This window comes from Somniosus microcephalus, chromosome 24, assembly GCF_052327205.1.
Source record: "Somniosus microcephalus isolate GS21.2 chromosome 24, FLI_Smic_1.0, whole genome shotgun sequence".
Taxonomy (NCBI): Eukaryota; Metazoa; Chordata; class Chondrichthyes; order Squaliformes; family Somniosidae; genus Somniosus; species Somniosus microcephalus.
The window spans coordinates 12,118,606-12,138,726 of NC_141010.1; the positions used below are offsets into that span (position 1 = coordinate 12,118,606).

A 20,121-nucleotide genomic window follows, 5' to 3' on the forward strand; every position below is an offset into this window, starting at 1 on the left:
AATTCGGCGGGAGTTTTGCGGCGGCGGTAAGACATTGCGCCACGATCTCCTGCGCCCGGAGATCGTGACGTCACTGCCGTGCGTAGCGCTCCGGATGAAAAATTCCCTCTCGCCCCCGTTTGTGCGCCTGCCGTTAACAGCGACAGGTAGAGGAGGCGGCTTTCAGTCGGATGTCCCCTGGAGGAGGCGGCGCTATTTAAAGGCGTCTACATCCGGTGTTAGATTTCGTTGGCCAACAATGTTGCATTGTTAATTTCACATCGGCAAAGAGGCCTTTTGACCGATTTGCGCATTTTGCATTTCAATGAGTGTTCTGGCACATAAAGATTATTGAGTTTCATTGAGGGGAGATTTGTATCCTTTCATGAGGGCTGTACTGGCACTGGGCCTCGCCCTCCAGCGTCAACGTCGGAGGCAACTGAGGCACAGAGAAAGAGTGCAAAATATGGCCAGAGGTAGGAGGGCCAACAGGGTCTCAACAGGACGCCTTACCCACCCAGGCTATTCTGGCAGTTCTTTCATCCCCTCCCCCTTTTCCCAGCCCCTAACTTGCTTCACAATCTATTCCTTTTCCTGCTTTTTTCCAGTTCTGACGAAAGGCCATCGACCTGAAACGTTAACTCTGTTTCTCTCTCCACGGATGTTGCCTGGCCTGCTGAGTTTTTCCAGCATTTTCTATTGTTATTTTGGATTTCCAGCATCCGCAGTATTTTGCTATTGTATTCTGGCAGCAGTTCGCCTACATGAATTTCACTGAGGAGCAGTGTGCTAGAAGGCTCCGCTTCAGCAAGGACATGGTCACAGAGCTCTGGCACCTCCTGCAGCCAGACCTCGAGCCTGAGATCAGGACCACCACGGCTCTCTCAGTGGCAGTCAAGGTCACCGTTGCCCTCAATTTCTACGTCAGCGCATCATTCCAGCGTGCGACAGGTGACATCTCCAACATCTCCCAGTTTGCCGTCCATTGCTCCATCCGCCAGATCACGGATGCTCTGTACAGAAGGAGAAGGGACTACATTTCCTTCCCCATGACCAGACAGAAGCAGTGCGAGCATGCACGTGGCTTTGCCAGGATAGCGGGCTTCCCCATAATGCAGGGCGCCACTGACTGCACCCACGTCACTTTGCGGGTGCCTCATAACAATCCTGAGGTATTCCGTAACCGCAAAGGCTACCACTCACTTAATGTGCAGTTGGTGTGCGACCACACACGGTGAATCCTGACAGTCAATACCCGCTATCCTGGCAGCAGCCACGATACATTCATCCCGCGCCAGACCAGTATGCCAGATCAGTTCCAGCCACCGCATGAAGGGAGCAGACCATCGGAGTGCTCAAGCAACGGTTCTGCTGCCTTGACCGCTCAGGAGGAACCCTCCGGTACTCACTTTTCAGCGTCGTCTGCTGCATGCTGCACAACTTGGCCATTATGAGGGCACAGCCATTGCCACCAGGCATAGCCGCACCACCTCAGGAGGAGGAGGACAAGGATGAGGAGAAGGAGGAGGAAGAAGAGCAGGAGGAATAGGAGGACAAACGAGAGGCAGCCACTCCGTGACCGCCTTATCAGACTTCGTTTCCAGTGACTTCGAGTCCTCGTTCCGGTTGCTGAGCACGTTGGCATCATTGCATCACTTTGTGATTCCATATTACACCCCAGAACTGAAATGAGACACAGCACCAAATCTGCAACATTCCAGTAATTAATTTTATCAAAAACCATTAACCACATCTATACAACAATATTGACTAATCACCCTTGTGCAAACCCTTGCCTCCCCTCTTTACAGTCCCCTTTCCTAATCTACTGCTCCTACGTAGTCTCTCCCCAGTGGCAGCAGCAGGGCTGGTGGAAGGCTGCTGAGTGTCAGTGCCAGAGACTACAGATGGCCTTGCAGGACGCCTTCGACCAGCTCTGGGCCTGGAAGGCCCGGCTGTACACTGCGCCACCTCAGGATGGGCGGCGGCAGTCTGGGCTGACTGGATGACAGGCAGCGACAAGTGCAATGGTGGAGTGGCAGTGGTGGGATCAGGAATGCTGTCATCCTGAGAGAGGACAGCAGGTTCCTGCTCCACTGACCCACTCCCACTCCCCTGGGACAGCACCTCAGCATCCCTACCAATCTGTTGGAGCACAGATTGCTGGCCTGCTGCGACACTGTGAGATCCTCGGTAGACTGTGGTGGACACAGTGACGATGGCATCCAGCTGAGACTGCATGAGAGCAGTCTGAGACTCGATGGCAGCAACCATTGACTACATTACAGCACTAAGACATTGCGTCACTTCCTTCCGCCTGTGCTGCAATGGAAGCTGCCACATCGTCCATGGCACACGTCATGAGGTCTGGATCCGCACGATCTCTCTGGGAGTCCACTATCTTTGCAGAGTGGAAATGATGGGCTCCATGGTGTGCGCAGAGCTCTATGCAATATTGGAGGTGGACTCCTCCTCGTTCCTTACCATTGCTGAGAGGCTCTCGAGCACCCTTGCCAATGCATCTATCATCTCGGTGTGCATGGCCATCACTCTTCTTTTGAACGCTTCCTCATCAAGATTCATCTGAGTCCTGTGCAGCAGAACTCGCATGCAAACTCGTCCTCCGGGGAGCTGGTTCCCGAGCTACCCTTTCCCCCTGGCCTTGCTGCAGCCCGCTCGTCCTCGTTGCATTACCCAGTGCAGACCCCTCTACTAAACTTGCCTCTAAAGATCGCGTCGTGCCAGTATCTGAGGTGGTGCCTGCAGGTGAGAGATGCAGTGACGCGGTGCTTTGCTCCTCCTCCTCTTCTCCTTCCTCACTCTCAGTGGGGGGCTCAGGGACAGGCTGGGCATCTGGTTACTGATTCTCTGAAAGCATAAAGTCACAACACTCGCGTTAAAGTGAGAGCGGGGGGTGCAGGAATGGAGCAAGGAATGCAGACATTCTCAGGAGGTGGAAAGTGAGAAAGGTTTGTGGTGTGAAGGGGAAGTGGGATGAGAGGAGGGGCTGAAGATACCGTTTTTGCCCCCAACGGGGTCGACGTCACCGACGGCCACGGCGCCCAACACCTGCTGCCCAATGACTCTCAGCACTCGCTCCTCAAGGTCTGAGAGCTGCTGGAGCTGCGCATCACCCCCGCCTGTTCTCTGCTGCTCCCTCCTATTGTGGGCCACCTTGGTTTGTAAGAGAAACAAATGTGTTTGAGTCATGGTCCAGCTATGTGTTTAGGAGATATGCCTGCTGTCGTTGAATAGCTGTGATTGTAGGCAAGGCGTGAGATTTGAATGTGAGTTTGAGTAGGTGAAGATGTTTAGTGGGTGAGTGGTGGGGGTGTGGTTGTTTGCACAGGTATGTAGGGGCTGCTGAAGCAAGTACTCACCTTGACCACCCGACTGAGGTTGTTGATTTCTTGCGGCGCTGTGTCAGGCTGCGTTCCACCACACTACTGGCTGAGACCACCTGGGCCACTTCCCTCCACATTGCCCTGAACACTTGAGGCGATGGCCTCCTTCCAGTGGCCGGGAACAGCATTGCCCTCCTGCGCTCCACTCCAGCCACCAGTGCCTCTGTGAACCGACGAGCTCTCTCCCTGGGAGTGGGAACAGCCACAGCCATCAGGGGGTTCACTGGCTCGCAGGTCACCTCAAAGCCAGCAATGCTGAAAATGAGCATCTGCACAATGATGCAACCTCCCCTTTAAGAGCTGGAAGGAACCAGTGTGAAGGATCATTGCTGCATGCATTGCACCTGAAATTCATTAGCGCTCTGCTGGTAGCGCCCCACTGAGGTCATTAGCGCTTGACTTAGCACCCCACTTCCTTCCCGGGGCACTGATACCCAATTTAGTAGAAGTTCAGAATCCTTAGCGCCTGGCGCTAAATTTTCAGAATTTCAAAAGTTAGCGCCCCAAACAGGGCGATACCCAATTTTACCCCCTAAGAGTAAAGGTCAAATGAGCACTGACCATAATATGTCAATAAAATACAGGAAGGCAAAAATGGTGTGAGAGAGAAGGATCACTTCTCCAATGACAATCTTATTTGTTTATCCTGTCCAGGAGGTACTAGGGGAGCCTTCTGATGAGTGTGGATATACATATACCTGGACTATCATTGAGTTAAGAGCTGCTGAGTAGAAAGGATGAACAAAGGGTACAAAAGAAGAACCTGAGCCAGCTTTAGCAATGGAGATGCAAGAGTTCCATCTGAGGTCAAAAGGAATAGTGAGGCCTTGAATACTGTCAGATTTTTAAAAAAGACTGAGGCTGGAAGAACAGAAATTATTTTTATTACCCCACTGAAGAGAATGGAAGATGTCAAGGTGCAGTGATTCATCCCTGCGCTGTAAGAGATTAACAGCACACACGGTGCAATTTGAAGGAATCTGAAGGTACATGAGGTCGGTTGATAAGTAGATGCCATTGACATAAAGAGGAAACTGAAGGGAAGTGAAACAAAACCCTTTGGAACCCTGAGTTAATGAAAAGAGAGTTATATTCAGATTATTTGCTCGGTGCAAAGTAACTTTTTTAAAATTTTTGCTTTTAAGAACCATCCCTTTAAAATAAGTAATTTAAAACACCAACTGTGACTTCAGCACAGGTTTCAACTAACAAATCAATTTTATGTATTAAAAAATGGGCTTCATTGTCGGTTTAGTTAACTGAGCTGGCAGGAAACAGCTTCACTGTTGGCTTCAGACAGCTGGAGGAGTTAAAGTTTTTTTTAAATAGATACACTGACTGCAGTAGTAACAAATGCTCACTGGATGGCATGATTGCATTACGATTCAAATGGTGCTCGTACATATAAACACGTTACAGTTGCAATTTATGTATATATGCAGACATGACCTACCACATGAGGTGTCATTAGCACACGGATCTGAACACTGTATCTTCACAGTATTGAAGAGAATTTCAACAGTTCGAGCAACATAGCAAAGGCAGCACCTCACTGCATCAGGCACATCACTGTAAAAGTAATGAAGTAACACAAGGTAGTAATCAAATAATAAGCAAAGTAATGTAAATAAAGTACCTTTGTATAGAATGGAAAAACACTCACAGCTGTACAATATTTGGAACTGCCATAAAAGCTGGGTACATCATTTGAACAGAGAGCTTTGTTCCACGCAAGTCTCTGAAAATGAAGTTAGTTAAGCAGAAAAGGTTACACGACTGTTAAGAATACAGCAACAAGTAAATTAAAAATATTGTCTTTAGATTACCTGCATAAATTCCATTCTGTATCTAAGGCTGAACCCCTTTAATGCCACTCTAAAATTAGCTACATAAAGATGCTTGAGGGTTGGTCAGGTAACTGGATAAATGCCTACCCACTATTCAGTATCTCCCTCTGAAAATGCAGTACAGATTGTGAATTCAAGCATAGGTATAGACCTATAGGCCTATTAATTCTACAGTGCCACATTGATAGTTCATAATCAAGCTATGTATAGTATAAAGATTTACTGCATTATGAAAAATAGATTAAAGGAATGCGTGCCCTTTCTTCATATATTTTTGCTATTTCCTACAGTATTAGGATTACAAATAGTTACAATAGTTCAGATATGAATACTAATTTTGAAAATGTTTATTTCCAATTTCTATTATCTTGCAAACTAGAAATTAATGCCACTAATTATCCTAAACAAAAGCAGAAATCACCAGTCATCCACCAAAAATAAGCTTTCTTTCACAACCATAAAGCTCTCCATGATCCTAAGTGTAACCTACACCATAAAAAAACTAGTCATTCATCACATTGCTGGTTGTGAAATCTTGCTGCGTGCAAAAATGGCAGCCATTTTGTACAGTGAACAGCATTTCACTGTATGCGAAGTACTTTGACACATTTCTTCTTTTCTAAGTATAAACCGATCTATTGAGACCACTATTCTGGCTGCTTGAAGTGGTTTATACAGGAATGACTGCTCCAGTACAGCAGCTGTTGTTTAATGCAACTGAGCAGAGCACTAAATCATAACATTTATTGCATTGTCATTTGTGACTTCTCCAAGTAATCCCAGTCCAACCGTGTGTACATGATGTGACTGTTACAATTTCCACGCTCTCATCAGCTATGCCCCTCACGTCCATAAAGGACCATTCCCATGAGTAAGGCCCGTTCCCTATGATCTGAAATGACCTTATACGCACAGGATTTGGTAAGGTAGCATTGCCCAGGGTCAAACTTTGCTACTTATAATGTACTCAATGGAAATGACTGTTGATCCCATCCTCCCCAGTGTGTCCTGAGTCGCACTGCTTAGCATTTACCAGCTGCTCAGCCTATCCTATGCTAGAACTGTATAAAACACTAGTTAGGCTGCAGCTAGGGTACTGTGTACAGTTCTGGTCACCACATTACAGGAAGGATGTGATTGCACTAGAGAGGGTACAGAGGAGATTTACGAGGATGTTGCCAGGACTGGAGAATTTTAGCTTTGAGGAAAGATTGGATAGGCTGGGGTTGTTTTCTTTGGAACAGAGGAGGCTGAGGGGGGACCTAATTGAGATGTATAAAATTATGAGGGGATTAGACAGAGTGGAGAGGAAGGACCTATTTCCTTTAGCAGAGAGGTCAATAACCAGGGGGCAGAGATTTAAAGTAATTGGTGGATCAGAGGGGAGTTGAGGAGAACTTTTTGCACCCAGAGGGTGGTGGGGGTCTGGAACTCACTGCCTGAAAGGGTGGTAGAGGCAGAAACCCTCATCACATTTAAAAAGTACTTGGATATGCACTTGAAGTGCTGTAACCTACAGGGCTACGGACCAAGAGCTGGAAAGTGGGATTAGGCTGGTTAGCTCTTTTTCAGCCGGCACAGACATGATGGGCCGAATGGCCTCCTTCTGTGCCATAAATTTCTATGATTCTTTGATCCCTCACTGATTAGGGTTGCCAACTCTGGTTGGGCCTATTCCTGGAGGTTTCATCATGTGAGATTTGACTGCAGTTTGTTACAGTGTAAGAGGCCGAGAACAGAGAGGTCAGAGTGGGAGTGATGCGGAGAATTAAAGTGACAGGCAACCGGAAGCTCAGGGTCACCCTTACGGACTGAATTTCATAGTCGGACTGAATTTCATAGTCGGACTGCTGACATTTGGCTGTAGGAGTACCAGAAAAGATGGGAACGTTGCTGGGATTACCATTGAGGCTGCCAGAGTGGTGCCAACAACAGCAATTTCGACAGCAAAGACCTGTGGGGTGGGGGGGGGGGGGGTGGCCAAAGAAGTCGGCCAAGGAGGCGTTACAGCAGGTGGGTCTTCCACAACAGGATGTTGCACCTCAACATGTCGGAGGAGCAGTGTGTGACGAGGCTACGCTTCAGCAGGCAGTCACTGACCTATGTCACCTGTTGCAGCAAGAATTGGAGCCAAACACCAGAGTACACACAGCACTGCCTGCTGCTGGAACGGTAACGGTGGCTCTCAACGTCTATGGCACAGGCTCATTCCAGGCTGCAACAGGCGACACCAGCAACATCAGTCAGTTTGCTGTCCATATGGCCATCAGGCAGGTGACGGATGCCCCCTTCGCAAGGAGAGAGCGATACATCATCTTTCCAACACAGGCTGCTGATCAGGAAGAGGGAGCTCTCGGATTTGCCCGCATTGTAGGATTTCCTCAGATGTAAGGTCTTATTGACTGCACACACAGAGCCCTGCATTCTCCCCATCCATCACAAACCAGCCATCTTTTATAATAGGAATGGGTTCCACTCTTTGAATGTTCAGCTGGTGTGTGACCACAGGAAGTGAATACTGCAGGTCTGTGCCCGATATCCTAGCAGCAGTCATGGCACTTCATACTGTGCCAGTCCTCGATCCCCCTTGCCTTGCAACCAGACCAACAGGTGTCAGGCCGGCTCCTTGGAGACAGGGGTATCCTCTCCACACCTACCTCATGACTTATGTCAGGAACCCGGGCACAGGCGCTGAGCACCGATACAATGGCAGCCACACAAATACAAGGGCTTACACTTAGCAAACCATAGACGTCCTCAAAGGTTCCAGTGCCTGGATTGATCTGGTGGATTCCTGCAGTGTAGACTGGAGCGAGTCTCCAGATCTGTAGTGGTTTGGTGCATTCTACACAACTAGGCTATTTGGAGGGGCCAAGTCTTGCAGCCGCCACAGGAGGAAGAAGTGCAGGAGTAAGATGAAGGAGGGGATGAGAAAGAAGATAATGCAGAAGACTAAGGCCGAGCAGTGCTGCCAGAGCTGTTAGGCAACAAATTATTGAGGAGAGATTCTCCTAAGCAAAGCCTCCACTCAGAACATATTTATTTTGAAATTAAATCGCCCTAATGCAATCCCTTTGTGTCTGGCCTCTGTGCTGATTGACCTATTCTAGTGCTCCTACAAAGTGTTTCCCCTGTTGCAGGAGCCTGGGAGGTCGGAGGCTGCTGATCATCCACTGAGGGCACTAGAGATGGCCGTGGTGGGCGACCGCGAGCAGGGCTGGGGCTTGAGGGCCTAGCTGCAGACTGCTGAGTCTCGGCATCGGCCTGCCCAATCTGGGCCAGCTGGCTGTGGGGACCAATAAAAGCACTGGGCCAGAGACTGGCAGGGAAACACGCTGTCATCCTGAGAAAGGACAGCATTAGCCTCTCCCATGGAGCCAATGCCACTGTTATGGAGCAGCGTCTCTACACTGCCTCTGTTCTGTGTGCTAACAGAGTGAAGGAATGTAGTGATGCTCTGGAAGCCCATATCCATCCTCTCCTTCATGGATTGAAAAGCTGAGGAGATGCTGTACCCCAGAGCCACCATGGTAACAGTGTGAGTTGCTAGTGAAGCTGTCAGAGCTGTCACTAGAGGCTCCTTCATTGTGGGTTCCACTGCAGTGTTCATACAGCTGACTGTTTGCTCCTACTGTACTCCTCCCTCCTTCCCGCAGGTCCTCTCTGCCTGGGTAGGAGAGAGGGAAACGGGGAGGGAGAGGGAGACGGGAAGAGAGAGGGAGAGGGAGGGAGTGAGGGAGAGGGAGGGAGTGAGGGAGACGGGGAGGGAGAGAGCGCGAGAGGGAGAGAGAGAGACAGGGAGAGAGAGACAGGGAGAGAGGGAGGGAGAGGGAGAGAGGGAAATGGAGAGAGAGGGCGAGAGGAAGAGGGAGGGATGCGCTACCCTCGACTCTCCTTGTTACCTCCCCAAAAAATTCAATCAAGTTTCTTCTTGGATCCCCTTGCCATTGGACCAAGACCTTGCTCTGTCAAGCCCGTGTGGTAGCTGGTGTGCAACGGCCACCCCACATTAAAAGAATTCACACACAGGTATCTTCCACCCTTTAAAATGTAGTTCGGGACCTGGAACGTCAGGACCTTCATGGACAACCCCAACAGCGACAGAGACTGTAGGTCCCGCATTGGACTCATCAGTCACCTGAGAACTCGTTCTTAGTGTGGAAGTGAGTCATCCTCGGTTCCGAGGGACTGCCTAAGAAGAAGACTGTTTGCTCCATGGTTAACTGCATGATCTGAATGCCTTGCTGGACGACCCCACACAAGCTAGAGTTGGACTCCTCTATGCTCTGTGCCGTTGTGTGCAAGCTCTCTGGCAGACTGCCCAGTGCACTTAAACGGTCCTGTGTATAGGGATCTGGCTTTGAGTGCCCTCTGCAGCAGAGCTAGGATGCAAGATCTCCCTCCAGCTAGCTTCCAGGACCATCCATCTGCACATGCTCCTAGGCACTAGAGCTTGGTGAGTCTCCCGGTGCAGACCGCTCTAGCCTATCCTCTAATGTATGCATAGTGCTAGTCTCTGAGCTGGTGCTTTCTAAAGTAAGGTCAAGTGACTCAGTGCTATCTTCTGTGATGCTTTCTGTCAGTTCCTCATCTTTTGGACGCTCGACATTTTGCTGAACTGAAAGGGAAGAGAGGAACAAGAATTAGGTTTTAGTGCGAAGGATAACAGAGATGGATGAGCGGCTAGTGGAAGCAGCTGCACTTTGTCATGCTTATTGTGTAAGGATGAGATTTCAGTGAGAAGGAATGGAGTGAAAGATAGTCAAGAACTCTGCAAGATCCGTCCTCCAGCCTCACTACTCGCAATACCCCTGACGTGAGCCATCCCCACGATCTCCATGACTTGCTGCTCGAGTGGGGTGAGGACCTGAATCGATGCTCTGCCTCTTCCTGTCCTCAACTCCTCTCTACTACCGTTTGCCAGATTTGCCTGCAGGAAATAAGGGAGTGTGTTAGGGTCACCTGGTGAGATGGTTTGTAAATGTGCATGTCAAAGTCAAAGAGTGGTGCTGGTGTGTGAAGGGTGGCAGAGGTGTGAGGAGGTGAAGGCTGTACTCGGAGGTGCAGAGCGTGGCATTAGGAGCAGAAGGAGGTGGAGTGACCTGTGCTGCAGTGAGTGGAGGAGAGTGCTGTTATTTGGGGGCGAGCAGGGCGGCGAGTGCTGGGACTTCAGGTAGTGCAGGGTTATGCAGGGAGTGATGTGAGATCAGAGTTAGGAGTCTTACCTTAGCAACCCTGGCCAGGTCATTAAAGGTCTTCCTACAGTGGAGCTAGGTGCATGGGACGATGCTCTGGGCGATGAAATGCGCCACCTGTGCCCATTGCTGCTGAGCAACTTGGCGGGCTACCTTCCTGCCACTTGGTGGGAAGAGCACACCCCTTCTCCCACTGAACTCCTATACCAGAATCTCCACTGAAGTTTGGGAAAAGCAAGGTGCCCTTTAAGTGCCTGTATCTCGTGAACTACCATCAGGTTGCCTGCAGCCAAAGTGCACCTCCTCTTTAAGAGGTGCAGGTTGCCTTTAAATATCGGCACGAATGTCAGAAATTAAAGGCCCCAATCAGGTGAGGTGCCAATCAACAGCAGGACTAACGCTGGCAGCTTGCCTATTTAATTATAATGAGGGTTCACGACCCATCGCGTTCATGTGATTAGGTGCGCATTGTCGCCATTGTGACGATTCTTGGCCCAAAAATGGGCCTACACAAATCTCTATCCCATAGTTTGAAGTTAATTCTGCTTTTAAAATTTGCTTAACATAGGCGATAGGAGCAGGAGTAGGCCATTCGGCCCCTCGAGCCTGCGCCGCCATTCAATGAGATCATGGCTGATCATTCAAATTCAGTACCCTGTCACTGCCTTCTCCCCATATCCCTTGATCCCTTTAGCCTTAAGAAATATATCCAACTCCTTCTTGAATATATTTAATAAATTGGCCTCCACTGCCTTCTGTGGTAGAGAATTCCACAGGTTCACCACTCTCTGGGTGAAGAAATTCCTCCTCATCTCTGTCCTAAATGGCCTACCCCTTATCCTTAGACTGTGACCCTTGGTTCTGGACTCCCCCGTCATCGGGAACAGCCTTCCTGCATCTAGTCTGCCTAGTCCTGTTAGAATTTTATAAGTCCTTTATTCATGACTCAACATTATTTGTGAATCTATCTCACCTCTAGTCCGGTTTTGGAGTTGATCCCATTTTTTGCCACCCCACTTGTGCCAGCCATGCCGCTTCTCTGGTGTCGACCGCTCCACACCGCCGACTGCGGCCTTTCGCGAGTGCTCCTTCACGGCACTTCACGGGGGCGGGGGGCAGGTAGGGTTTGGTGCCGAGAACTTGAAACTGTCGCATGAGAAATTCTGTGCACGCAAAACCGTGAACTCTACTTCTGCATTTTCCCCTGGGTTGCCAACAGTAGTGCCCGGGAGATAAGTCGTCAATTCCGGGAGACTACCAGACAGTCTAGGAGGGTTGGCAACTCACTGTTGGCGCTTTAATCTTGTTCCATTCATTGCTCACAACCCAAGGCTGGTATTCGGCATGAAACACTGTTCAGATGTTTAAAGTGCTGGTAACCGCTCAGCGTAGCAGTTACTGACAAAGGGTCCAGCCCGAAGCATTGGCCCAGATTTTGAGGAAGAAATAATGGTTAGGCTATCAGCGCTCACCATTATTGTGGAGTAAATTGGACAGCAACTTCCAGTGTCTGCACATGCGGTTAAACGTGGAAATCAGGAAGCTGCTGTCCAAGTTGCCCTGCTCCTCCACAAGCTTCGCTACACCGGTACCTTGCTGAGAGATTCAGTATTAAAACACATAAAGGAGTAAAGTAGCGGTACTTACCCACTAGATACCCACTAAACATGCCAGAAAAGGTTGGGGCTTGTCTATTCAAGTGTAAGTGAATTTTTAATGGCATGCTAAGTCTTAATTATGACCAAATAAATTCTCTGGCACTGAAAATTTTTACAAATGTGGAGTCTCATTCCTTCAGACTTTAATTATTGCTGATGATGTTAAAAAAAATTAAAAATTAATTTTACAAAACTTTTTCTTTCTCTTTTATCTCTCTCTTAATCCAATCTTTTCTTCCCTCTCTTTATTTTGCTTTCTCTACATTCTAACTTACACATCCTGGTTTAGAGTCAGCTCGTGCTAAATTCGATTAACCCGCACCCGTTGCTTCCGAAGCAGGCAGCACGCCAACTTCATGCTGCCTGCTAATTTAAATGATTGCAGCTTGCAGTCAGTGCTAAACATGCTATTGAGAGGATGCACGCATCAGCAAGGGGCCCAAATTCGTGCGAGGCTAGCACCAATTAAAGCTAGCCTGCACCTCTTAAAGCCTGCCTGCACCTCTTAAAAGGGAGGTGCATTCTGGCTGCAGCAGGTACTGGAAGTCGTTGTAGAGGAGTGTGTGACCTACAGGAAGAGTGAAGACGGTGCAACATGGCAGAGAAAGAGGGCTCCCAGATTTTATGATGCAGCACTTGAAGCCCTGGTGCAGGAGGTGGACAGGAGGAGAGGTGTCCTCTATCTACAGGGGGGCAGGAGGCCCTCCAGACACATGCTGAGAAGGGAATGGGAGCTGATAGCCATGGTGGTCAATGCCAGGAGTCAAGCCCCGAGGACATGGACACAGTGCTGCAAGAAGTTCAATGATCTCACACGAGTGGTCAAAGTTAGTGAATTCATCTTCAAATACCATATCCCACCAACTGCACCACTAGCCTCACACACTGCTCAATGAACCACACCCCCATCACTCACCTATCAACAATCTCTATCAAACAGGACTCCTACCTCACATTCAGAGGTTCACCTCACCCTCACACACTTAGCACTACTGCAAGCACAAAGGGAACGATAGCATAGTGGTTATGTCATTGGGCTAGTAATCCAAACGCCTGAACTAATGCTCTAAAAACGTGAGTTCAAATCCCACTATGGCAGCTGGGGAATTTAAATTCAGTTAATTAAATAAATCTGGAATAAATTAAAAAAAACTAGTATCAGTAATGGTAATAATAAAACTATGGGATTGTTGTAAAAACCCATCTGGTTCACTAATGTCCTTTAGAGAAGGAAATATGAAATGGCCTAGCAAGCCACTCAGTTGTAACAAAATAAAAAAGAAGCTGGATAGACATCGGCACTGCCTACAGACATGGCAACGACACACCCAGCCCAATCAACCCTGCAAAGTCCTCCTCACCAACATCTGGGGTCTTGTGCCAAAATTGGGAGAGCTGTCCCACAGACTCGTCAAGCAACAGCCTGACATTGTCATACTCACAGAATCATACTTTTCAGCCAATGTCCCAAACTCCTCCATCACCATCCTGGGGTATGCCCTGTCCCACCAGGGGTGGTGGGACAGTTGGGAAGAAGGAGCGGCCCTGGGAATCCTCAACCTTGACTCTGGACCCCATGAAGTCTCATGGCTTCAGGTCAAGCCCTCCCTCAGCTGATGAATTAGTACTCTACCATGTTGAACACCACTTGGAAGAAGCACTCTAGCAAGGGCACAGAATTTACTCTGGGTGGGGGACTTCAATGTCCATTACCAATGGTAGCACCACTACTGGCTGAGACCTGAAGGACATAACTGCCAGTCTGGGCCGGTGAGAGAACCAACACGAGGGGAAAAACCTACTTGCCCTCGTCCTCACCAATCTACCTGTTGCAGATGCATGTGCCCAAGACAGTATTGGTAGCAGTGACCACCGCACAGCCATTGCAGAGACGAAGTCGCGTCTTCACACTGAGGACACATTCCATCGTGTTGTGTGGCACTACCACCATACTCATAATGGGATAGATTCAAAACAGATCTGGCAGCTCAAACCTGGGCATCCATGAGGCATTGTGGGGCAGCAGCAGAATTGTATTCCACCACAATCTGGCATATCCCTGACTCTACCATTAACATCAGGCCAGGGGACCAACCCTGGTTCAATAAGGAGTGTAGAAGAGCATGTCAGGAGTAGCACTAGGTGTACCTAAAAATGAAGTGCCAACTTGGGGAAGCTGCAACAAAGGACTACATGCATGCTAAACAGCAGAAGCAACATGCTTTAGACAGGGCTAAGCAATCCCACCATCAATGGATCAGATCAAAGCTCTGCAGTTGTGAATGGTGGTGGACAATTAGACAACTAACAGGAGGAGGAGGCTCCATGAATATCCCCATCCTCAATGATGGTGGAGCCCAGCATGTGAGTACAAAAGACAAGGCTGAAGCTTTTGCAACCTTCACCACACGGACTGCAGCAGTTCAAGGAGGCGGCTCACCACCACCTTCTCAAGGGCAATTAGGGATGGGCAATAAATGCTGGCCTTGCCAGTGATGCCCACATCCCATAAACGAATTTTTAAAAAGCCTCACACCCACATCTCACAGTTTGCTATTCAACCATGACGGGCAAATTACCCAAACACATTGCACCACACACTGACACATTCTCTCTCTCTTACAGGACAAGTTGGCGCATAACCGGAGGCAGCAGGAGCTAACCGGCGGGGGCCAGGCATGGCTGCATGACCTTACCCCGATGGAGGAGATGGTGGTCGTCATCACTGCAGCGGCCATCACTGAGGCCGTGTCCAGCGGCGGAGCTGAAACCATCGAAGATGACGATATCCTCATACCTAATGCTCCTTCTCACATCCCACTTCCCCCTCATCCCACAATGCCTTTTGATTTAAAAGCTACAGATGGTGTAAGCATGCACCTCTTATTTTCCCCCCTCCCCACAACGCAGCCCTTCTTTTGTGCCGTTCTCCTTTCAGATACACGAGGACTGCAACCTGGCTTGGCAGTGTTGGAAGAGCAACAGGGGGATAAGGGACAAGGCAGTGATGATGAACACACAGCACCATCACTCAATTTCACACTCACAGCCACCAGCTTAGACACTGACACTGCACATAATTTAGAGGATAGCTTAGAGGCGGTGTAAAGTCTGTAAGTTGTGCAGTAAATAACTTCAGAGACTTTAGGAGTACAAACAAAACAGGTCTTTACTATTCAGAGGTCTGGGCGATTTCTGCCCTAGTTAACGTATTCCAACCCTTATATACTGGTGTGGTCACTATCGGTATTACAGTATACATGAGCCAATAAATAGTGCCACCCTGAGTCGTGCTCTTAAAGGCGAACGGTTACATTCTATAGTTCCCTTAAAGGTAAACGGTTACATACACAACACTCCTCCCTTTCTAGCTTATTACTTACAGAATCCCATTAAACATACAATCTTCAACTTATATAGACAGTTTGCAGATATACTCTCGATGGAGTCAACGTCATATAACTTCATGTTTAACATAACATAATAACATATATAACTTCATGTCAAAACAGATCACAGATTCAGTCTCCGTAGGAACAGTTGCAACATACTCTTAGTGGAAACAGTTTACAGGTTCAGTCTCTGTGGAGGTTTCCGGATTCTGTCCGGATAACGCCGCAGTGGTGTCGTCATTCCCAGCGGTCCAGTAGGTGTCTCTGGTAAAGTCGATTCAGCTGGAACAACAGTGTCAGGTTTATCTGATTCTAGTATTACTAGATCAGAAGTAGGTGTTCTGGGTACTTCAGTTTCAACATTACTCGGGTAAGGTGGTGAAGTCGACTGTTCATTTGTGGCGGACCCTATGATCTGGTCAACGTGGCGCCTTATTACCTTGTCCCCAATGTCCACCGTGTACATCAACGGTCCTAGCCTTTTTTTAATAGTTCCAGGCTGCCATTTCTCCGTACGGTAGTCCCGGGCCAAAACTTGTTGCCCCATCTGGAAAGATCTGGTGGCCCTTTCATTCATGCCCTGGAATTGCCGGTTCTCTACGTCCCTTCTTACGTTTGGTTTGAGCAAATCCAGCCGGCATCTTAGGCGTCTATTGTAAAACATCATTGCGGGAGTTTGATTCGTGACCGCATGTGTTGCATTTCGATAGGCCAACAAAAAGCTATCCACCTTATGCTGTAAACTTATGTCTTCATTACTCATGGCCTTTATGGCCTTCTTGAAGGTCTGGACAAATCTTTCAGCCAGTCCATTGGAGGCGGGATGGTATGGGGCTGATGTGTAATGTTTAACCCCATTGCTTTTTAGAAATTTCTTAAATTCCTCAGACACAAATTGCGGCCCATTATCGGAACAGACCTGTTCTGGCAGACCATTCCGCGCAAACATTGTCCTTAGCACCGTAATGGTTTTTTCCGTCGTGGTGGTGGTCATCTTAATTACTTCCGGCCACTTGGAGTGGGCATCTACCGCTATTAAGAACATCGACTCCATGAAAGGCCCCGCAAAGTCGATGTGTACTCTTTGCCAGGGAGATGAGGGCCACTCCCATGGGTGCAGAGGAGCCTGTGGTGGCGCGTTCTGAACCCTCTGACATCCTAGGCAATTCTTCGTTATCTCCTCTATGTCCCCATCGATGCCTGGCCACCACACAAACGCCCTAGCTAGGTTCTTCATCTTTACGCCCCCCAGGTGTCCTTCGTGCAGCTCCTTGAGTATTTTCTTTTGGAGTTTGGGTGGAATCACCACTCTAGACCCACACATCAGGGTTCCTCGACACACAGACAGTTGTGCTTTCCTCTGTGCGAATGCTTGCAGTGTTGGTTCGCACTGCGCTGGCCATCCCTCCACCGTTAAGTCATAGACTCGTGAAAGAGTCGGGTCATTCCTTGTCTCATTTTCGATCATTGAGTTCGTGATCGGCAAACACTCCACTATTGATGAGTGGAACAACTCTACTGGGTCTACTGTCCTCGCTTCTTCTACCATTGGCAATGGTAAGCGTGATAGCCCATCAGCGTTTCCATGTTGCTTGGACCGTTTGTATTCAATATCATACTGGTGTGCCCCAAGTAAGACTGACCATCTTTGTAGCCTTTGTGCTGTCATGTTGGACACGGCCTTGTTCGGGTTAAATATGGACACCAACGGCTGGTGGTCTGTCAGCAATGTGAACCTCTTACATTGCAAGTAATGGTTGAATTTCTTCACGCCCCACACAAGACTGAGGGCCTCCCTGTCTATCTGGGCGTAATTTCGCTCCGCGGGTGTCAAAGATCGGGACGCAAAAGCCACTGGCCTTTCCGAGCCATTTGGTAGCCTGTGCGAAAGTACTGCTCCAATTCCGTACGGTGAAGCATCACACGCCAGCCGAAGGGGTAATGCTGGGTTGAAATGAGCCAACACTTCTTCAGAGGTAATCAACTCCTTGCTTCTGCGAAAAGCCTTTTTGCACTCCTCACTCCACTTCCATGGTGTCTCCTTTCGCAACAGCTCATTCAGTGGATGCAGCACCGTGGACAAATTTGGTAGGAACTTGTGGTAGTAATTGATTAACCCCAAGAATGATCGTAACTGTGACACGTTCCCTGGAGCGGGAGCCTTCACGACTGCTTCTATCTTCTCCGGTGATTTATGTAGTCCCTCGCGGTCAATGATATGACCGCAGTATGAGATTCGTTTTTGGAAAAACTCACACTTATTGCGGTTAACCCTAAGGCCATACTCCTTTAACCTGGTGAGTACCAGTTTCAAATTCGTGAGGTGTTCCTCTTCATCCATTCCCGTGATTAGGATATCATCCAAATAGCACTGCGTGCTTGGAATTCCTTGTAACACCTGTTCCATGGCCCTCTGCCAAATTGCTGGTGCCGAAGCCACTCCAAAGACCAGTCTGTTATAACGGTACAACCCTCTGTGGGTATTGATAGTTAGGTATTGGCGTGACTCTTCCTCAACCTCCATCTGTAAATATGCCTGAGCTAGGTCTATCTTCGTGAAGTGTTTTCCTCCAGCCAACGAAGCGAAAATATCTTCAATCCTTGGCAGCGGGTATTGTACCGACTGAAGCACCGGGTTCACTGTGATCTTGAAATCCCCGCAGATACGGACCTTCCCCGGTCCCCCTGGCTTACTACTTGGTGAGGGTTTCATGACGGGTACAATGGCCGTGGCCCACTCACTGTGGTCTACTTTTGACAGAACCCCTGATCGTTCAAGTTCTTCTAGTTCTGCCTCCACTGCTGGTCGTATTGCATACGGTACCGACCTGGCCTTACAAAACTTTGGGCTTGCATGTTCTGCAATCTTGACCTTTGCTTTAATACCTCGTAGCTTTCCCAGTCCTTGCTGGAATACCTCTTTAGCTTCGTCTAATATTCTGGCCAACCGTTCAGGTTTGACGTCCTCTTTTTCGGGCTCCACCGTCATGGTGTTTAGTGCATGCCAATCCATCTTTATTTTCCGGATCCACTCCCGTCCCAGAAGTGGTGGGCCTCCCTCAGACAACACATACAGCTCCAACCGGTGGTGAACTTTATCTTTGTATTTCACCTTGACCTCTATCTTCCCGATGGGGAATACTTTTTGCCCCGTGTATGTCTTCAGTATCAGATCCGCATCCCGTAGTGGAATATGCTTGAAAAACTTTTGATAATCATGCTTATTCATGACCGTCAACGCCGATCCGGTGTCCACTTCCATTTTTACTGGGACCTTTTCAATCGGTAGCGTTATCCAAATAGTTTGACGGTCGGCTTCATTGCTCACGTTGTGAATTCTTAGACCGTCCAGTCCTCTGCCTTTGGCGTGTGTGTCCGACTTCTGTTCCTTCAGACTCTTCCTATTTGCGTCATGTACCTTTCTGTCCCATTTTTGTGAGGACTCATTATTGTTGCACGTCGTTCCTGACCGGCACACTTTAGCTATGTGCCCGATCTTGCCACATTTCCAGCATTCCTGGTTTTTACCCCAGCATTGCTTTTGGTCGTGTGTTGACTTCCCACAATGATAGCATTTGGTGATATTACCTCGTTTAGGCATCTTCTCTTCTCGAGAACAACACAAGTATTTCTTTACTTATTACTTTTCTGAAATTCTTAATAATTTCCAAGATGGCGGTTTCCCGCTTCTTCCTTCTTCTTCAGCGGTTTTTCCCGAAAAATGGCGGCTTTCCCGCGCTTCTCGCTCTCCCCGCCCACTTCAATGGCGGTTTTCCCGCGCTTCTCGGCTCTCCCCGCCCACTTTAATGGCGGTTTTCCCCGCGCTTTTCTGTTCTCCCCGCCCACGGCAATGGCGGTTTCCCGCTTCTTCCCCTGGCGGGAGGGGTACACTTTCCCCCGCGGGCGACGGCCGCTGGCTACCGGTCCCCAGCCTGTGCGTCGGCTTCAGCGCTCTCCGCTGGCTTTCAGACCCCCAGCCCGCGCGTCGGCTTCAGCGCTCTCCGCTGGTTTTCAGATCCCCAGCCCGCACGTCGGCTTCAGCGCTCTCCGCTGGCTTTCAGATCCCCAGCCCGCGCGTCGGCTTCAGCGCTCTCCTTCCCGCGGCAGGCAACCGGCTCCGGGTACCCCCGATGACGGCGGACAGTTACAGCCTCTGAACTGGCTCTCGGCCAATTCCCGATTTCTCGGCTCTGTCTCACCCGGCCTGCTCCCGGTCTCAGCGCCTCTGGACCCGACTTTGTCTGGCTCCTTTCCCCCTCGACCGTGGTCGAGTGTACCGCCCTTATCCTCTGGTTTTACTCCTTCCTTATTTTCTTTTACTGTTCCCTTACTCACAGTCCGTGGCAGCCTTGCCTCTCTTGTCGATCGGCTCGCTCCTCACTGTGGCAGAAGGGACCGTCAGTGCCTGTTGCAGATGGAAGTTTTCAATGCCAAAATCTTCCTCTTTGCTATCGCTGCAGCCTCGAGTTTTCACCCAGCAGAACGACGAGGGCGGGTGCCTCACTTCGACGCTCCTTAGTTGCTTAGGAACTACTGTTGCCGCAGGGTACGATCGGCCTCGTCGCCATTGTAAAGTCTGTAAGTTGTGCAGTAAATAACTTCAGAGACTTTAGGAGTACAAACAAAACAGGTCTTTACTATTCAGA

At 49.1% G+C, this 20,121-nt stretch overlaps 1 protein-coding gene across 1 annotated transcript in view; it reads right to left on the reverse strand.

Moving 5' to 3' along the window:
- The window catches only part of LOC147101065 (leucine-rich repeat-containing protein 37A3-like), a 142,232-nt gene that overhangs the window by 81,022 nt on the left and 41,089 nt on the right, over positions 1 to 20,121 (reverse strand). The window contains exons 7-8 of the mRNA XM_085966218.1: positions 5,047 to 5,121; positions 4,837 to 4,952 (exon numbers count right to left, since the gene is read on the reverse strand). Coding sequence (XP_085822344.1) covers positions 4,837 to 4,952; positions 5,047 to 5,121 — 191 coding nt within the window. The remainder of the gene's footprint in view (positions 1 to 4,836; positions 4,953 to 5,046; positions 5,122 to 20,121) is intronic.